The following is a 20,979-nucleotide window of genomic DNA, read 5'->3' on the forward strand; positions in this document are numbered from 1 at the left end:
CTTGGAAAACAAAACAAGGGATGAAGTCCCTTCCCTCAAGGAACGTGTTGTCTAACTCCAGTCACTTTATGAACCACTGGGGAAATTCAAAGGCACATAACTTCCCTGAGTTGCTTAGAATATAGCCAGGGAGATGAGACCGTAGCAACATGAAAAACAAGCCCTACTTAACAGTGTCAGATGATCCATGAGAAATGACAGATGACACGTATACATAACTGCCGTAGCAGTTCTGAAGAGGGAGATTGGAAAAGGCTGTATGGACTCGATGGTAATAAGCAATAAACAGCATAGAGGAAAGCTCCTAGGAATGTAATGTAATGTACTTGTATGTTGGGATTTTAAGCTCCATGTACAGTTGCTTCGCTATGTTTATTTTAAAGATAATGTAATTTTAATAATCGTGCCTTATTCAGCAAAATATCTTTGCAGGATGTTGAAAAGTGCTGCAAGTGGCTTTTCTCCCTCTTATACTTCGAAATAGCCGATTGCTTTTGAAGGGTGAGCAAAATCAAATCCCTGTGGATTTCATGAGCCCTTGCAAATTCAATTTATTCTGAGGAATTTGTTACATAAACAAACGCATCCCCTCAACTCCAGTTGTTAAGTAGAATTGAACAAACTATATTTGCTCATATAATTGTTTCCTAACATTTTCACTATTGTGGGCACATGTCCTGGAGGGCATACAAAACGGGTTAGGCCTGAGAGTGGGCAGGGTGGATGTGGTTAGCTCCAAGAGTGAGTCAGGCTGCTGGACTCGTTATTAATTTTTAGCCACGTATCTCTCTTCTTACTGCTTTACTGAGCAGCAGTGACTCACAGAAAGGAGCCCAGGAACCATTGGCAAAATTGTAGTCATTGCTTCGCTGGCCATTTCATCCTGACACTTCATTATGAGGCTAAGATTTAAGTCTGTCAAGAACAGAAGAAGCAATTCAGGACTGACTTTTTTTTTTTTTTTTTTTTACAAATAGCTTATTGTCAAATTGGTTTCCATATAACACCCAGTGCTCATCCCCACAAGTGCCCTCCTCCATGCCCATCTCCCCCCCCCCCCCCCCCTCCATCAGTCCTCAGTTTGTTTCTCAGCATTCAAGAGTCTCTCATGGTTTGCCTCCCTCCCTTTCCCCCACCATTTCCCCCCTTCTTCTCCCCCATGGTCCTCAGTTAAGTTCCTCCTAATCCTCCTTTACGTGCAAACATATGATATTTGCAGGACTGACTTTTGATCCTCAAAGCAAAGTGCTTCTAAAGTAAAGCACGCTCGTTTCTGGGCAAAAAATTATAGAGAAGACCCTCTTTTCCTTTTATTTACAAAGTAGATCTCTAGCGCCTCTGTGGTACACAGAAAACCTGGACAGGACTTATATCTGTGGATAGAAAGAAGGGGTCCTCTGGGCTGGGTATCTTCCACCACTCTCCCCTTTTTTTGATGCACTTTCTCCCGTCATCAAACTCAGTGACTAGTCTTGAACAGGATAGATGTCTCCTGTTCAGAAAGAGGGTTTAATTCCTAGGAAATGAGGACTGAATTAAAACTGTGCTCTGTCACCATACTGCTTGTGGGTTACTGTCTCCCTATCATCCAACGTCCTCTTCTTTCTTCCTCTTCTCTCATTTTCTTTTGGGGGTCCTGGGATTCTGGGGTGCGGATTCTACCCCACATCTCCATAAGAGTGGAGCACGGTTCCCTGAACCCATCTGCAAATACCATCCCCGTCCCCCACTCCCTTCCCATGGTGATTGGTTTCAGCATCGGCGTATGTTTTAAGCGGTGCAATGAACTACCAGGGTTTCTGTTGAGACTTCTGGGTCAAAAATAATCATCCCCTGCAGGATGTGAATAAAGAAGCACTTGGCCCTCCAAACTGTTGGCAGCTCTTCAGAGACAATAAAAGCAGGCAGTGTTAGGATGAAGGTGGTACCACGGGGCAGAGCGGCAGAGGCAAACTGGCTTCCTGGGAATATCACCGAGCTGCTGGAGTGATCTCTGCCCGAGGCCAGCCAGCTCTAGTTTCTCAGGCACACAAAATGACGCATTCCCTTCGAAATGGAAACCAGTCTGATGTGGGTTTTCTGTCCTGGCAACCCAAGCATCCGAAGTAATATAATTCCCTTAAAATCAAAAGTGTTCTTTCAAGGTTTGTTGAACTCCATGACATACTGCATTAACATGCTCTAACCATATCCCTGACTTGCTTTCTAAATAGCTTGGGCTTTTGCCGAGGGGTGATATACCCATTTACTGTGGGTGTATTGCAAAACAAAAGCAAATGTCACATCTTAAATTTTTTCTGGAAGGTCCGGAACTTAAAATATACCATGAGGATAGCTCAGTCGGTTGAATGTCCAGTTTGGACATGGTCAGGTCATGATCTCACTGTTCGTGGGTTTGTGCCCTGCATCCAGCTTTCTGCTGTCAGTGTGGGGCCTGCTTTGTATCTTCTGTCCCCTCTTTCCCTCTGCACCTCCCCCACTCATGGTCTCTCTCTCTCTCTCAAAAATAAATAAACATTAAAAAAAAACAATAAAATAAAATATACTGTGAGATCATTTCTATTCGGTGAGACTTAATCCTACTGACGTCAGTACTATTCCTTTGCCCTTTGCTTGAATAGGAAGGTTCAACTTTCTCTCTCATATTTCATCCATAGGAGAGTTCCGTCACTAGGAGGGGTAGCAGTAAGATCACAGGTAGCAATGCTGAAAAAGTGACCTCTGGAGAGTGCCCTCCCGCTTTGATGAAACAGAAAACAATCTCTCAAGTTAGAGGAAGGGCAGAGGTTTTCCATCCTTTCCTCGTTTCCTTATCTGCTTTCTCACCACCTCTTCCCCTATTAAATAGCTCCCATTCTCTTCTTTTCTCGGTAGGCTTTTTTCTCATCCTTCTCTCCCACCTACCCTTCTTCCGCTCTTCCCTTCCCACCTTAATCTTTAAAAAAATTTTTTTTAAATGTTTTATTTATTTTTGAGATTGAGACGGTGTGAGCGGGGGGGGGGTGGGGGGGGGGGGGGGGGGCATTCAGAGAGAGAGAGAGGGAGTCACAGAACCTGAAACAGGCTCCAGGCTCTGAGCTGTCAGCACAGAGCCTGACACAGGGCTTGAACCCACAAACCGTGAGATCATGACCTGAGCTGAAGTCAGGCACTTAACTGACTGAGCCACCCAGGCTCCCTTCTTCCCACCTTAATCTTATTTAACATAAACATCTACCTGCTGATTCCACACATCCTGCCCTCGCCCCCAATCAAGAGTCCGGTGCCCTAACTGTAGGGTTTCCTGTGTGGCTGAGATAGTCTTTGTCATTGTGGTAGTTGTACTGAAACTAAAAAAGGTTGATAAACTACATCTTGTAACATATTTTCTCCCTTTCTCCTCATCAAATTCTGCTAGATCAGTGATTCTTAAAGTGTGATTCTCAGGCCACCAGTAGTAACATTACCTGAGAACTTGCAAAACATGCAAATTCCTGGGCCCTTCCCGAAACCTCCCCAAATTGGAAACTTCCAGAGTGGGGCCCAGCGATCTGTGTTTAACGAGCTTCCCAGGGGTTCTGACGCAGGCTAACGTTTGACAACCACAGGCCCAGATTACTTTGCCTTCTGCCACCAAATTGATTTCCCTTTCCTCAAAGATCTCTTAGGCGCATGAGGCTGTGGGGAAAGTACTTCCCCTTTAACTTGAATGGCCATGCTTCCGTGAAGGATGCCTGTGAAAGTATGTCTGTCTGCTGCCTTCTCTGAATTCCAGGGCGAGATCATTCTATTTTCATAAGCCGCAGCTGGTAGCAACTAGGAATATACTTGAGAGCCCCTGCCCCTGGCAACCGTGGCGGGTTTCCAGCCCATGCTGGCATTGCCCGCAGTGACTTCTGGTAGGGGGGAAAAAAAGCAAGAGATTTTCTTTTCCAAAGCAAGAAAGGGAGACAGTCTCCAAATCAAGACATCTAAGACTAAAATCCTTCATTTCCCGTAATCTTATCATTCCTTGAGTATACTACTCCCTGCTTCTTTTGGATGTTGGGCTGCTCTAGACACTTGGCCTTTTAGAGTGACCCTCTACCCTTCCCTCTTTTTGACCTTCCACGACCACTACCCCCTCCTAAACCAGGTCTTCGTGCCTCACCAGCAGGTGACATTGCAGTTAACCCTTGTCTCCGGCTCTATCATCTCTTCCTTCAATCCATGTTACTCACTACACACACATCACTCTTCCTCAAATAATCATCTCAGATGGTCACGCTCATTAAGACTCCAGTGCCGCCACCTGCAGAGCAGCGTCAGATGAGTGTCAGGGTCATGGAGAGCCTGGAGTTCTAGGCTGATGGTATTTCTCTGAACATCTGGAGGTGCCCTCTCCAACGGGTCTGCCGGCCGCCCCCAACTACAATGCCCATTCCTTCGCTTGTTCATGCTATCAGCTGGGTCTGGAATGTCCTTCCTCCAGGTGAAGGTCTACTTAGTTAAAGCCCGTTGCCTTCCATCAAGGTCTAGCTCCAGGTTGACCCCCAGAGAAGTTATTGTTGACTGCTCCACACCACAGTGCTCTCTCCAGACTCCAAATTTCCATAGCCCTTTTTTGTCTCTACCTTTACCTTATAATGTCGCCCTTTTGCGTCTCTCCGCATCCATTACTAGTGTGAGGTCTGTGAGGTCGAGTCTGTTTTGTCAGACTCTGTGCTCTCGATGCCTGTGTGGGGCTCCTTGAACAATTATCTACAAATGGGAGGAAACACACAAGCACTCAGCATTTAAGGAATTTTCAACATGTTTATATTTTAATGAGCTTTATTTGTAGATGTGTGATGTTGCTCTTGTAAGTGTGAAAAATAAATCTGTTACAAATAATATGCCTCATTATCTTCATTGTTTTGACATAGGATCATTACGAAAACTATCCTAACATGAACATAGCTCAGCTTGCTTCTGTAAAAAATACTAATTTATGAAGCCCATTTTCTTTGACATAAAAAGCTTTTAATGTCATAGGTACATATATGTTAATCTCTGAAATTTTAGGCATCCGACAAAATTCAATAACATGGTAAAGGCTAGGAAACACTATTTTTTTTTGCAATTGCATAAAAATGATTGTATTTAGTGAATAAGTGAGGTAATTTTTCTGTAATATTCATATATTTGGATTTGGAAAAAACTGTTTTCAGCACATGTTGTTTATTATCTGTATTATTAATTCACTTTACCTTTCCTTTAACTAGCATATCAATCAAAATGGTTAGAACTAATATGAAATATGTTAATCTTTACACTCTTTTAATAACTAATACTAACTTAATAACTAACTTAACACTCAAAGATAAAAGAAGAAAAATATTAAAGCCTCTCTAATCACAGGATGAAGTGATCAAAAGCCGCAAATTTTACCTTGAGGGAAGTGTAGCTTCATGATTTTAAGGATTATTGCAGGGACTAAAGTTTGTTAAGGAAATGCCTTACAGATTATAGTGGGAAGCTCTTTTAATGAATTGATACTCTTTCTAATTATTTCTATACTTTGTGCATAGTATTTGTAATGTGTTTGCTCTTTTTTAAAAAATGTTTATTTACTTTTGAGAGAGAGAGAGAATGACTGGGAAAGAGGCTGAGAGAAAAGGACAGAAGGTCCAAAGCAGGCTCTGAGCTAGCTGTCAGCACAGAGCCCGACGCGGGGCTCGCACCCACAAACCGTGAGATCATGACTGGAGCCAAAGTCGGACGCTTAACCGACTGAACCACCCAGGCGCCCCTAACATGTTTACTCCTAAACAGCTTTGTGAACATTGGTCCCATTCTCATCTGCGTGATAGAGGAAATATGTATTGAGGGTCTTCTGTGTGCAATAACGCTTAAGGAAATGACCTTTTCACACATAGGTACAGTTTTTCACTAGGCACGATTTACTCACTAGGTTTGCAGCACTTTTCAGGATCAAAGACCCAACACTGTCATTCCAAGCCCCCGTGAACCGGGCCATCCCCCTCTGCCAGCCTCATCTCTCATCACCTCACCTTCTGCGGGGCAGGGCGAGAAGCCGTCACGGGGCCCTCGATGTTCCAGGGCCCCCTGTGAGATGGTGCCTGGGAACAGGTCGTCCTTCTGGCCAGAGTGCCTTCCTCACTGGAGCCCAAGTGGTTATTTTGTCCTCACGCTGCTACAGCGCCTCTCCTTCAAGGACCGGACGGAATGCCAAGGTCCTTTATGCCAGGGAGCCGAGCTCAGGGAAGCGCGCGGGTCTAGCGCAAAGCAATGTTAGAGAAGCGCCAGAGTGAGGGTTGTGAGAAAATGGGATTTGTTGGGAGGAAGTGGAGCCTACAAAACTTTGTGCCATTCTCAGATGCAAACTCAGCCAGTGCTTTTCCAGTGCTGCCAGTTAAGCACACGGAGTATTGGGAAGTCACCGCTCATTCTACCCACAAAGAGTGTCAGCTTAGTTCTCTGAAGAAGTGATCTCATCTAATTTACTTCCAGGAAGGGCGCTAAGTTCTGAGAAGAGTCGGTCATTTTAGCAGCTGGGAACTTTGGGGACTGATTTCACGTGTTGGCGTTCGTCGCCACATTTTCCATTAGATACGGGGCTCGTGCCCTGCGTGAAACACTTCATGGGGATTTAGAGATACTGCCCTCTTTTTGTTATTCTACCCTTTTGGCTCCTCCTTCCCAGTGTCCTTTGCTCATCTCCCTCACCTTCCTGACTTCCAAATTTTGGAATGTCCCCAGCACACTCTCGTCGGATTGCTAATTGTTTGTTTGTTTGTTTTCCTATTTAACTTACTTCCTAAGTGATCACATCTTATCCCATGGCTTTAAATAATCGTCTGAATGATGATGACTCTGTATTTATATCCATAACGTCTCCAGTCCTGACTGAATCCTTCCTAAACGTCAGGCCTGTTTACCCAGCCTCCACTCAGCATCTGCAGTGGAGGTCTCCAGCGCACTGTTGTGCAGCAGGTTATGCTTACCAACCCCAGAACCGAGTTCCAGATGCTCTTCCTTCAGTCCTCCCCACTGCTGAGGTAAATAGCAACTATATTCTTACATTTCCTCAGGTCGGAAACTCATTTCCTCAGCTCAAAACTCATTCTGACTCCAAGTCTTCCACATGCAGAAGGCAAACCATCGTCCCTTCAGGTTCAGAGTAGATCTGGTCTCTCACTCTGGCTCGTGACTCTTTCTACCATCCTGGTCCAACGCCCTCCGTTCTGTTGTCTGGAAAATCATAATGGCTCCCTCATCAGTCTTCTGGCTTCCATCTACATCACCATATGGTCTGTTCTCCATGTAGCAGCCAGCATGATTCTTTTGAAACTCAAGTCACCTTTGCTCAGAGCTCTTCAATGGCTTCCCGTCTCCTAGAATAAAATGTAGTCTTCAGCATGCCCCCACAGCCTCTCTGCTTGCCTGGGGTAGTTCTCTGACATTCCCCTTTTCCTGCTCATCTCTAGCAACACTATCCTCCTCTTTTTCCCTGTTCTCCTTCCTCTGGATTTGTGCACCTTCTGCTTCCTCTGTGTGGAATTCCATACCCAGATATTCCTATGTTGCACCCTCTTACATTGTTCCAGTGTCTACTGAAATGTCCCCTCGTCAGAAAGGACTTCCTCATCCAAAATATCTTAGCCCATGCCACACTCCCTTTCCCTTTATCTTGTCTTATTTATTATTGTAGTACTTATGCTCGATATATGCATTGCTTGTTTATGTGCTACCTGCTTACTATGTCTCTTCTAGAATTTAAACATTTTTATGAAAAGTGTGAATTTTTGTTTGTTTGTTTACTGCTGTCGCATCAGCACTTAGGAGAGCATAGAACACATAAAGACAATACACACTGAATGGATGAATGAATGGAGATCTCATGGTATTTGTAAGAACCTTACATCTTAGCATGTAAACTCAGTGCCTATTCACTGGTCCCATTATATGTCCCTCTTTTCCAGGAAGAGCAAGGAGGAAAAGTATGTAACTTACATCCACACCCTAGGTGTCCCCTCCGATATGACTCTTAGTGTTCCGTGACGTGTGCTGGACTCCCCAGCTCCTCATGGTGGATGAGATGCTGTTTGTTTGACACTGTCTCCAGGAGAGAGAGGGAAGTGAGGCTCTTTACACTTGCTGACATTTTATCATCTCTGTTCTCACAGTGGCGTCACACAGGGCCATAAAGATGCATCACTCTTGACTGAATTTTAAAAAAATTACACAGGTTTGATTCCAGACCATTGCAACAAAGCAAATATCACAATAAAGTGCGTCAAATGAAATTTTGGGTTTCTCAGTGCATATAAAAGTTATACTTCTGCTACACTGTAGCCCAGTAAGTGTGAAGTAGCATTATGTCTAAAAAATTCACATACCTGACCTTAAAAATACCTTATTCCTGGGGCGCCCGGGTGGCTCAGTTGGTTAAGCATCCGACTTCGGCTCCGATCATGATCTTGGAGTCCGTGAGTTCAAGCCCTGCGTTGGGCTCTGTGCTGATGGCTTAGAGCCTGGAGCCAGTTGAGATTCTGTCTCCCTCTTTCTGCCCCTCCCCCGCTCATGCCTCTCTCTCTCTCTCTCTCTCTCTCTCTCTCACTCTCTCTCTCTCAAAGGTAAATAAACATTGAAAAAAAAGAAGAGCTTATTGCTTAAAAAAATGCTAACTGTAAACTAATCTGAACTTGGAGCCAATAGTAATCACTGATAACAGATCACCATAACAAGTGTAATAATCATGACAAGGTTTGAAATTTTGTGAAAATTACCAAAATGTGACACAGAACAAATGCTGTTGGAAAATGGCGCCGCTAGACTTGCTCAAGGCAGGGCTGCCACCAACTTTCAGTTTGTACAAAAGGCAGTATCTGTGAAATGCAGTAAAACAAGGCATGCCTGTGGTGTAGTCAGGGAAAGATAAAAATTGTACATAAAATATTTCTTTTCCCATAGCCCAGGAAATGCCCTGATCCTACCATTGACCCCTGCCCACAGGTGTGCTTGTCTATTGCAAAATAGCCACAGAGGTTTTGGTGTCTTTATTTAAAGGTTCAAGAACAACATGAGATCAGAAAAAGGAATTTTTACAATGGGAAGCCTTTTGTGAATTACCTCAATCATAGTGAAGTTGAATTGTACAACTAAGGAAATAACAGGATGTTCTTAATGAAAAAATAGGATGACGTATATATGTTAAGTCGTAAATAGTTAGGCTAGGAATTATTCTGTTTGGTTCTCAAGAGGATGAATGTTTTTGAACTGGTTAGTTTGTGGAAACCTATTTGATGCTAAATGTGTGAACACCAGGGGGGCCCTAAATGTGTTAGCCTTTTGCTTTTGGGTTATGTGTTAGCTACTCTTTTCTATCCTCATCCCAGCCACCTGTAAGGGAGGATGTTTGCAGATGGTATGCCTTTGGGAAGGGACTGCCATACATCATCTGTTAGAAGAAGCTGTACGTGTTGTTTTACCCCTGTTTGTTCCTAAACTCTAAATTAGGCTCTTTGTCTTGGGGCCAGGCTCAATTGTCTTTGATATGCAAGGCCCATAGGAAGAGGCTTTTGACAATCACCAACAGAGCTCTCATCTAAAATCTCTTTTGTAAAGGCAGGAATATGCTTTTCCTTATGTGATATCTGTGTTCGGAATATGGGTCTGATATGGAATATTGTGAGGCCTGGTCAATACCAGCAGGCTCATTTCTAATATGAGCCAGTAGTAGCAGAAGGAGATACCAGTTTTCGTTTCTGACAGCAGGAGCTGTGCAAACACTGCCATTTCCTTGTTGTGACTGCCATCAGAGAGGCCAGTGCGGCTCCCAGCAGTCCACTATTGTCCTTGGGACTTGAGATCCTCAAAACAGTCCCTGGGCATACCATCTCCCACTTTCTTAAGACATGTACAACATGTTTATCCTTTGAATTCTCTACCAAAGAATTGACTGCCATTTCAACATCTCGCTTTCTTTCTCTACTTCACATTGTCTCAAAGACAATCATTTTTTTCCCCTACGAGATTATATGCTCTAAAGCTATAAAGAGGAAATTAAAAATTTACCCCCAAATTATTCAGGAAGGTTTCTCTCACAACAGAGTCCATATTTTTTTTAAAATTTGTTTTAATGTTTATTTATTATTGAGAGACAGAGACAGAGCATTAGCATGGGAGGGGCAGAGAGAGAGACACACACAGAATCTGAAACAGGCTCCAGGCTCTGAGCTAGCTGTCAGCACAGAGCCCAACATGGGGCTTGAACCCACGAACTGTGAGATCATGACCTGAGCAGAAGTCGAATACTTAACCAACTGAGCCACCCAGGCACCCCCAGAGTCAGTGTATTATTATAAAGAACAAAGTTTACCTTTTTTTCTTTCAACTCTTCCAAGATTTTGTTCTTGTTTTTAAATATTTTTAAGTTTATTTATTTTGAGAGGGAGATAGAGAGTAAACAGGGGAGGGGCAGAGAGAGAGGGAGAGAGAAAAAATCCCATGTGGGTTCTGCACTGTCAGCACAGAGCCTGATGAGGGTCTTGAACCCACAAACCCTAAGATTGTGACCTGAGCTAAAACCAAGATTTCGATGCTTAGCCAGCTGAGCCACCCAGGGGCCCATTAAAGATGTTGTGTTGTTTCTGCTTTCATGATTTCTGGTGAGAGGCCTGTGATCATTTTCCTTCCTTCCTTCCTTCCTTCCTTCCTTCCTTCCTTCCTTCCTTCTTTCTTTCTTTCTTTCTTTCTTTCTTTTCTTTCTTTCTTTCATTGTGGCACCCCCTTCCCCAACTGCTTTTAAGACTTTTTTCTTTTTCACTGTTTTTTTTTTTAACAATTTGATTATGACTTGCCTTGGAATGGTTTTCTTTATCTTTCTTTTGCTTTGGGTTCCTTGTGCTTCTTAGCTTTATAAATTAATAGTTTTAACAAGTTTGGAAATGTTTCAGCTTCTATTTCTTCAAATATTTTTCCTGCCCACTTATCTCCAAATTACACATATGTTAGACTGCTTGATGTTATTTTATAGGTTAGTGATCCTCTGTTTATTTCTTTTTTCTGTCCTGTTTTAATCTATGTACTTCATTTTGGATATTTTCCAGAGTTCTATTAAGTTTCATGATCTTTTTTTTTAATCTTCTATTAATACTATCCAAGGTATTTTCATTTAAGATACTGTATTTTTCTTCTTTTTAAAATTTTTTAAAAGTTTATTTATTTTTAAGAGAGAGTATAATGGGGGAAGGGCAGAGAGAGAGACACACACACACACAGAATCTGAAACGGGCTCCAGGCTCTGAGCTGTCGAACGCAGGATTCGAACTCAGGAACAGCTAGATCATGGACTGAGCTGAAGTTGGGAGCTTAACCAACTAAGGCATCCAGGTGTCCCTAAAATACTGTATTTTTCTTTGCTAGAAGTTAGGTTTGATTTTTTTTTTTAATCTTTCATTTCTTTCTTCATTGTGCTTCTACCTTTTGAACTGTGGAATATGTCTAAGTAGCTGTCTACAGTATCTCATTTCTGGATCTGTTTCTTTTGAATGATTTTTCTCTCACCCGTATTTCATATTTCCGTTTATTTTAGGCATGGTCATTTCTGAATAAATGCAAATCTAAAATAAATTTTAAGTGTCATGGGTACTAGATTTTATTGTATTCTTTAGTTTTAGTCTTTTACTGTGGCATGTAGTTAGTTGCTCAGAAAAATGAGCTTTCAAGACTTGTTAAACTTTGTTAAGGTAAAGCAGGAGTGGCATTTAAGACAACATAATGCCAGTTCTAATTAAGGCAATAACCTTTACTTTTTTATTTTGAGAGAGAGAGAGCAGGGGAGGGGCAGAGAGAGAGAGGGAGAGAGAGAAAATCCTAAGCAGGCTCTGCATTGTCGTCGTGGAGCCCTACTTGGGGCTCCAACTCATGAACCATGAGATCATGACCTGAGCCAAAACCAAGAGTCTGATACTTAACCACCGGTGCCACCCAGGCACCCCATAAGGCAATAATCTTTTAAGAACTCTATTCAGTTGTCCGTGTGTCACAAGATCTCCCCACTCTTGCATGTGGGAACACAGACTTCCATATCTTGTGGGTGCCCTGGGCATTATTCAGCTTATTGTTCCTTAGCTTTCTTTTTTCATCCCTCGTCTCCATTTCAATAGTTGCCTCTTACACATGCTGAGATTAGTACTCAGCCAGATACTCCAGGAGACCCCCATGTAGCTCTCTGAAGCACTCTTGTTCTCTCTGTGAAACTCCCTCCTCTCTTTTATTCTTTCCTGCAAATTCTAGTCTCTTTAGCTTCCCTGAACTTTGATCTCTTGTCTTTTTAATTTAGTGAGACCCTCGAGTCCCTGTGGGCTTTCTCCTCGCACTGTGACCTGGAAACTGCCATGGAAAGAGAGCAGGAGATTGCAGAGCTCACCTCACTGATTTCATATCTCCTGGGAATTTTCATCCTACACTATGAATCTTGCTCAGTTTTTGAGTTATTTAAGGCAAGACATGGCCAGAAGTAGAAGTGCCGTTTTGTTAGAAGTCTGACAAAAATGGAATTGTGAGAAGTTCTGAACCTGTACACAGATTAGCAAAATTGCTTTTTCTTGGAATTGCTCTTTGATTCGAATCAGTAAAGATTGTGTATGTTCTATTTCATAGCAATTGATAGTCTCTTAGAATAAATTATTTTTAGCACTTACAAGTAAGTAGGGTGAAGTATGCATCGTAAATATTTGTGACGACATGATGTGCTATCCAAGTGGGTCATAACAAGGTGTGGAGTACTCCAGATTTCATTTGAAGTAAGATGTTTCAAGAATGTTTCAAGATGTTTCAAGAATACGAGTGGGAAACAAATCTAATTATCTGAGATGAATATCAGGTCATTGGTATTCATTTATTCACTCAGTCAACAAATATCGAGGATTCAAAGATGAGTAGAACATGGTTGCTACTGTTTGTGAATAGTGTAGTTTACAAGGGGGGTCAGACGTACAAACCATTAACTGTAATATAGTAGGATTGTAGGGTAAGGACATTGGTGGAGGAATGTGTAAAATGCCATAGAAACACAGAGAAAGAAAGGTAAAGAGGACGGGAAATTGAATCTGTTTTATGGAAGGCATCTCTTTCCATTGTCTATTCATTCATTCATTCCTTCAGGTAACGTGATGAGGCACCAATAGCGTGTTATGTACAGTTAAGTCTCAACAATACAGTTCCTCCTCTGGGAGAGAAATGGCTAATAAGCAACTGCAATCAGTGCAAGAAGTGGTATTGCTGAGCTGTGCACAGGAGACCATAGAAGTGGAGAAGAAGGGCACCTCACCTCAGAAGCAAGAGATCAGAGAATGCCTCCAGAGGAGACCGGGCCTCAAGCAGGGGAGGGCTTGCAACAGAGAGCATCACCATTCAGGAAATGTCAGGCATACAGGGTGGCTAGAACATGGGTATGGAAGAGGAGCTATCAGTGGGAAAGAAGCTAGGGAGATAGGCGGGGGCATATCTTCTCCTTTGTCAATTGGAAGGAGATTGGAAGCATCAGCACCTTTGTGTGTGTGTGTGTGTGTGTGTGTGTGTGTGTGTGTGTGTGTACATATATATTGAGGACATAGTGACAGATTTATGTTTCAGAAAGTTCACTCCAATGGTAGAGTGAAGGATAGAGTGGAAGGAAGTGAAACTGGAAGCAGAGAAATTAACCTGAGAGCTGATCAGTAATCCACGAGACAAATCATGAAGAACTGCACTGAGGGAATAGTGGAGAGACTGGAGATAAGAAAAGAAGGAGAGGGATTGGGGAAGTGTTTAGAAGATAAAACAAAAGGACTCAGTGCCTAATTGGACATAGAGAGTGAAGAAAGAGAGTGAGTCTCTGATGACTTACAATTTTCTGACCTGTTGGACTCACTGTATTCCCTAAGACCTATGACCCCTAAAAGGCATTGCCTTCCCTGAGGAGAACTCAAAACAACCCATGGGGATGCACAAAAAAATAGCAGGATTCCATTTATACTTTCTCTCAATATTGTTAGTTTCTATTTGTATGTGTCTTACAAAGCATATACTAAACTAATACAGTAGTATGTGTATATACTTTATACGTAAATGAGTATCTGTATATTGTACAGTATGCTCAAATATTTCATTATCAGGGTGTACAATCAAAAAGTTTGGAGACATCTTAGTGAAGGATCACAAAAGGAATAATAAATTTGGTAGTTGTGGGGAATTTGAATATTTAGGCAGTAATTTCTCATGGGCAAAAAGAGTCTAAATCAGACAAGAGTGTCCAGTAGAACTTCCTGTGACCACGCAAAATGTTCTAAAGATGTACTGTTGTATGGAGGCCAGTAGCCATGTATGGCTGTTGAGTACATGAAATATGGCTAGAGTAGCCGAGGAACTGAAATTTTCCATTTGCTTAAATTGAATTTATTTAGGTTCAAATAGCCACGTGTAGCTAATGGTTACCGTGATGGGAAGCACTTACCTAAAACTTCAAAGAGAGACCTGGGCCCTCATTTATTGAGTGCTTTCACTGGCTAAGCATTTTACATACATACATGTTTAAGCAATTTGATCATTCCAGCTACCCTCTGGAGTAGACAGTATTATAAAAGAAAAGAATAAATTCTTCCTTACTCTGGCCTTCTGCTGGTTAAAGCTCATATTGTGAAGAAGAGCCTACTGGCTCTGAAATATAGATGTGTGCTTTCTAAATATTTTCTATTGGTAGATATTTATGCACCTTTCACTGACAGTCTTGCGTTTTTCTTTCAGGTGGTTTGCTCTGTTAGAGATTCAGATATGTATTATTTTAATGCTTTATAAATATGACTGCAGTCTTCTGGACCCATTACCGAAACAGGTAAGTGTTTTCGGAATTTTGGCTATCATGGCTTTTACCTTTGGTATAAATTCTAACACCTTGGTTTTAATGACTAGAGATGAGCTGCTAATGCCGTCACCTAGGCTCGATCTTAACAGGTGTCCTGTGTGGATTCGGACTGACAAGATACCCCCTTAATTCCCTTAATTCTGGATCTACTGTATGTGCCACGATACCATAAGACCAGGGCCACATAGCAGTCTTTCCACCATTTACAGTGTTAAGGAGCTCCTCAGCGAATTTACCAATTTTGACCCTGTTCCCTGTGCTAAACAGACACAGCCTTGATGTTGGGCTTGTTTCCCTAGAGAGGCATGTCTGTGAGTCCAAAACTGACCCATCAGTTTTGGAGGTAAGTCATAGCCCTTGGTTCATTGGTGAAGCCAATACCATGGAAGAAGGCAGCAGAGAGTGAGCAACAGTGAAGACACTAAACAGAAGTGAAAAGACCATGACTTTACTCCTACTTCTGACCATTAAATATTCTAGTCATTTACCTCCTCTGTGTATCTATAGGCCTGTTCTCCCAGGCCAGTGGCTTTCAAACTGGAGCAAGCATCAGAATGACCTGGGGGGTTGGGGGGTGTTTTAGAACACAGAATACTGGGCCCCACCCCTGGACTTCCTGATCTAGGATATCTAGGGAGGGGCTCAATAATTTGCATGTGTAACCTTCTCCCCTGGTGTTAATGCTGCTGGTCTGGCTAACACACTTTGAGGACCACTGACCTAGGTGATAAGGGAAATTAATGTCAGGTGTTTAGAAGTCATTTTGAAGATTCTGGATAAAAGGTGCTGTTTCACCTGAGGATGAGCTTGGGAATTAAGCATTGCAATTTCAGGGCTATTCACATAGCATATTGTGCTTTGATTTACTCTTGATATAATAAGGCTAATGTATGGAGGGAGAAATAAAACTCTTGGGTGACATTTCAATAGAAATTATGTAAGAGCCTCAGTGACACAGACAGTGTTGTATTACTCATAAATATGCACATTTCAGCACTTTCCCCTGATTCCTTTTGCACTTCTATTTTGAGTACAAGTAACTACCAGGATAAAAAGCCCTCAAAATCCTACCATGAAAGGGAAATCAAAAAACCCTTCACAAAGATTCTTAGCAAGTATAGTTTTATTGTCAACATGAAGATTAGGGCCAAGCGTATGCTCACCAAATACTAGTTGCCGATCCACGGAATTAGATGTCACAGTTTTTCCCGGGACTTAGTCCCCTCCAAATATTTTACCACCGGTGAGAGGACATGGGAATGCCTTATCATATTAGAAGGATGACATTTGTCCAAACCCTGTAACACCTAAGCCTAGAGATCAGTAATTTTGACCACTTCCTTGGGCAAGATCTTGCACAGGCCTTTTTCCTCAGAATTCTATTAGTTCTGTTTATCATACTGTTCTACACACATCCTATTTCTGTTTCAACACTACTAAGAACATTTTTAAGAGAAATATCTCAAAAAAAGAAATGCTATCTCAGTTTATAAAAAGTATATGTCTGAGTGAATTCTCATGATCTCAAGTGGCATTTCACTTCACAATTCTCATTTTAGAAAGAGATCGATTAGAATTAGTTATTGGACTTATTTTGTTAGATTGTAAAATGAGGTGATCAAAAAATACAGGAAATGGCCTTCACATCACCAGGCTCTTGTGGGAGACGGGAGGGGATGAGTTGCCAGGGCATGTTCTGAACACTCTTTTGTCAAGTGCAAGGGCATCGCTGGGCTTGGAAATCAGCTCCGCCAAAGAAATATTACTTGTCATAGTAGCAAAAATCAAATGCTAGAATCCCCGATTTTAATTTTGCAAAAGCCCAGTGCTTTGTTTTACCTCAAAGAGTCTTAGAAAATTAATTTCAGCTCTCATTAAGAAGCAAACAATAAGCTTTACAAGACCCGTGACCGGAGAGCAGTGTCCAGTTACTGACAATGAGAGCTATTCATTTGGGACATTTATAAGACCAATTTCAATTATCTTGCCCAAACAAGCACATTTTTGCTAACACTGTGGAGCTTTGCTCATTCAGTTGGTTGGTTTTGTTCCATTTTGCCCTTTGAGGGGTCATGGATCCTTAGATGGTCTCACAAAACCTATGGATCCCTTTCTGGAAAAGTACGTAACTTTTCATATACAGAAATTTGTGGTTGCAACTTCAAGGAGTTCCTGGTAACCCTGCAACTCCTCCTATCAACTGCCCTAAGAATCTCCTTGTTAAGAAGCCTGTTCTATGCCTTGTTGTGTTCAAACTTGACCTTGACTGAGGATTTAAATTGAACTGATTGCCTTTTCCTTGCTTTTCAACATCCCTCAACCCTCAAGGCTGATAGAACAGGTCATAAAGGTTCTGTTCCGGTCCGGCTAAAAATGAGGCTTGACATTTCGAAACGCATCAAGCAAATACTTGCGGTCTTTCAAACCTAGATTCCGTACCTTTTAGAGATAATTACAATTGAGTAAACCTTTGGTCTAGAACTGTTGGCTTATGTCTCTTAATTTCTATCTCTCTTCTGCATTTCTGCTTTTAGAGTTCTCTCCATTTGGTAGGTGTCCAACAGCCAGAAGGACAATGCCGAATTGAATTTAAGCAAAGAAAATGACATCCATTGGGCCTAAAGAGAGGGCCAGGGCCTTCTGGAAGAGTGATTGTCCCCATCCACTAGCCTGGAAGCATCTAGACCTGAGCTCTACTGCTTAACTTAGGATTTACTTCAAGAGAATGTCTAAATGGTAGGTTTGTTTGGTAATGTAAGAGTAGACCGAGCATCAGACACCACTCTGACTGATATAGAGGCCTGAATACATGGTTTACAGAAAATGTTTGAAAATGATTTCAAAAGGAGGCCATTTCTTAAGGAGTGGTAGTTTGGTTTCATGCATAACTGTATTAAAACTTCAAATAGAAAGAATGCCATTTGAATGAAAATTGTAGTAAATTGTGAAGGCAACACACTTACATTTCTGTTTTGAAAAAGGCTAAACGTCTTAGATTCTTAAAAAAAATGTTAAATAATACTTTCTGGAAATTTTCTACTTATATGATCCTTAACTGGCCATTGGAATTCTTAATCTCTCTTAATATACTTATGGTAAACATGTCTGGTGCTGAAGGAGTGGATAAAATGATAGCTTTCTAAGACCTGGAGTGTGTCTTACATTCATTCTGTGCTCAGCTACACCTAGGACAGAACCTTCTCTATAAGGTTTATTCAATGAAGGTGTGCTGATTGATATAATGATTTGTATTTTAATTACGGTGAAAGCACTCATCTGATTGAAGGTGTTTGTAATTATAGGTTAGGAGGTAATAGCTTTTTTAATGTATAGAAACACACATAAAGTGATGTCAAGGCAAATAACAGCATCTGAACCGACTACTTAGGACTTCTGACTGAAATGTTTTCTGTGAAGTCCTGAAAAGAAATTCTATGGTGCCCAGGACATGACACTAGTAACAGAGTGATTGGTGACATCATGCTTTGTCTTCTTCTATTCAGTAACATGCAGTTTGCCTCCTTTATTTCACAATAAATAAGCTTTGAGTGCATGTTGTCCTCTGGATTATTTGCCTCCCCCCGCCCCCCGCCCCGGGTTAGAACTATCCTGTGGAGTTGATAATGCCTGCTTAGTCATCTGTTTCCTACCAATGAGCAGATGACTCCCTAGGAGAAAATTAAGTACTCTGGAGTGCATTAACTCTTCCAGACTAATCCAGTGATTCTGAAGCTGAGCTACCTGCCCGCAGCTTAGCTTAAGCAGGTGTGGGGTCTGGAGACAGGAAGGACTGAAGGAAGCAGTTTGCAAGTCCACAGCAGACCTGAGCCTTGCAGACCCAAATGTGACAGGCTCTGCTAAAAATGGCAGGACTGTTGTTAGGGCACACGGGCCCTCCTGAACTGCGGAGGCCCACAGTGAAACACTGTATTTGCCTGTAATGTACACTGCAGCTGAATTTGTAGCCACACAGGGCTAGTGTTTATCTCCATCACTTGCTGGGTAAGGATGAATGTTAGTTGACAAGTTTATGCACTTTAAAAAAGAATGCAGACTCAGGAGATCTGTTGACCGTAAAAATGGTTAAAAAAATAATAATGGTAAAAGAAATACACTTGGAGGTCCCATATCTTGTTACTTCCCTAGGCTGGGACTCTATATTATAGATCTAAATCACTGCTCTCTCCAGGGTAGAGTTCAAAGTAGCTGGCTCTCCCTTTTAGTGGGGTGTTTTAAGAACTCAGTACTGTGCTCTTCTGGTAGGCCTGGCATTCAGCGGTGGCAGTGGCTACATCTGCCTTAGTGAGAGGATGGCCTCCATCTTGTCAGCCATTGTTCAAATTTGTTTCTTTTGGGCCTTGATCAACCAACGAAACCTTCTGCCATTGCCCAAGAGTCTACGTATATTCTTGCCACAGACTCTGCCTCCACGCAAAGAACATGGCCAAGTATCTTGCTCAAACTCGGCCCAGTGGTGGAATTTCCCCTCACCGCTATCCTTTAGGGGCACTCCTGAATGTGGCTGAGTGGGGTAGAAGTCAGTTTGTTCCATCATCTCAAGCCAACCTATGTGTCATCCAAGCCTAGGATTTTTTCTCCTCTGTCAGGTAGTCATATCCAATGGGCCAAAGGTGTGAATTGAGAGAGAGGCATCAGCAAAAGAGAGGTAAGTGATGACCTGTTATGTAATTGACTTCTGGACTTGTACCAACCTGATCCCAAATGTATCATATTCATTGTGTAATGGATTGCTGCTGAGCCCAGCTGATATTACACTTGGTAAATATAGCTATACTCAGTTCATGATGGGAAGTCTGGTCTATTATTCACTTGGCATGTTCGGACATCAGAGACTGAGCATTATGTCAGGAGCTGCTTTGCAAGCGACAAATAGTTTTCACCTGCAGAAGGCATGATCGTGCTCTGGAATCCTAGATATCTATCCATCTATCTATTGGCCCAGTGCCACTGGTAGTGGTAGTGCTTGAAGTGGAATCAGAGCTTGAAGATGCTACCAGTGAGCTGACAGGGGAGGTGAGACTAATCTCGCTTGCGGTTGATGAACTTGAAGGCATGGCCTCGTAGGGTGGCTTTGCATGGAGGCACAAGGTAGCCAAGTCCTTGTTGTTTGGATAGATGTCCAGAAGATACTCTGGGGTCAAGTGCTTGTCAAGGTCTGGGTTGATGTTGAACTTGTAGCCCAATCTTAATAGGCAGGTTGTCCAAGGTGTAGTGGGTCTTGTAGTTTTCCTACTTGAAGCCTGTGTAAACACAGTTGAAGGACAGACTTGCGGTGCACCTGGGTGGCTCGGCAGGTTAAGCGTCTGACTCTTGGTTTCAGCTCAGGTCATGATCTCATGGTTCGTGAGTTCAAGCCCCATATCTGGCTCCATGCTGACAGCATGGAGCCTGCCTGGGATTTTCTCTCTCTCTCTCTGCCCCTCTCCTGCTCTTTCTGTCTCTCAAAATAAATAAACTGAAAAAAATTAAAAAAAAAAAAAAAGAATAGACTTGCTGTTGTACAAGCAGTATGCTGAAGAAGTCACAGGAGGACAGAGACAGAGACACACACATAACACAGATGGGGTTTTCCTGTGAAGGGGAGAAAAGGGAGAGTGTTGCTTGGAAGGGGACATGAAAGGACTTCCTTCCTACCTCCTTCTCTCCCTTCCTTCCTTCCTTCCTTCCTTCCTTCCTTCCTTCCTTCCTTCCTCCCCTTCCTTTGTTCCCTTCCCTCTCTCCCTCCCTTTCTTTTATGCAGGGAAGGACACCAGCATGTTCCAGTGCTTATGGGAAAAAGCCTGTAGAGAGAGGTACATTGAAATAACAGACAATAGAGAAGATAGTTTTTTGTGCAAAACCTCTCGGATGGGAGGTGTTGGGATTGAGATCCTACGCACAGGAATTTGCTGTAGAAGGAGGCAGGAAGGTCACATGTTCTACTCTTAAAGAAGCAAGGAGGAAGGACTCTGGATAAGGGTAGTAGTAGGAAACTGAGCAAATTCTCATTTGACAGATCTTATTTTCCATGTCAAGTGGAAGGTGAGTTATTTCATGAGAGCGAGGGAATGGAGAAGTGGGGGCAGCAGTGAGGGGAAGGGAGATATTCT

At 42.4% G+C, this 20,979-nt stretch overlaps 1 protein-coding gene across 1 annotated transcript in view; it reads left to right on the top strand.

Moving 5' to 3' along the window:
- The window catches only part of LOC120231229 (24-hydroxycholesterol 7-alpha-hydroxylase), a 94,603-nt gene extending 76,181 nt beyond the window's left edge, over nt 1-18,422 (top strand). The window contains exons 11-12 of the mRNA XM_039231206.1: nt 14,752-14,839; nt 17,404-18,422. Of these exons, the coding sequence (XP_039087137.1) occupies nt 14,752-14,839; nt 17,404-17,475 (160 nt within the window). The 3' untranslated portion in view covers nt 17,476-18,422. The remainder of the gene's footprint in view (nt 1-14,751; nt 14,840-17,403) is intronic.
- Nucleotides 18,423-20,979: the final 2,557 nt, after the last annotated feature.

This window comes from Hyaena hyaena, unplaced genomic scaffold (assembly GCF_003009895.1).
Source record: "Hyaena hyaena isolate Hyena2069 unplaced genomic scaffold, ASM300989v1 scaffold_55, whole genome shotgun sequence".
In the NCBI taxonomy this organism is placed as follows: domain Eukaryota; kingdom Metazoa; phylum Chordata; class Mammalia; order Carnivora; family Hyaenidae; genus Hyaena; species Hyaena hyaena.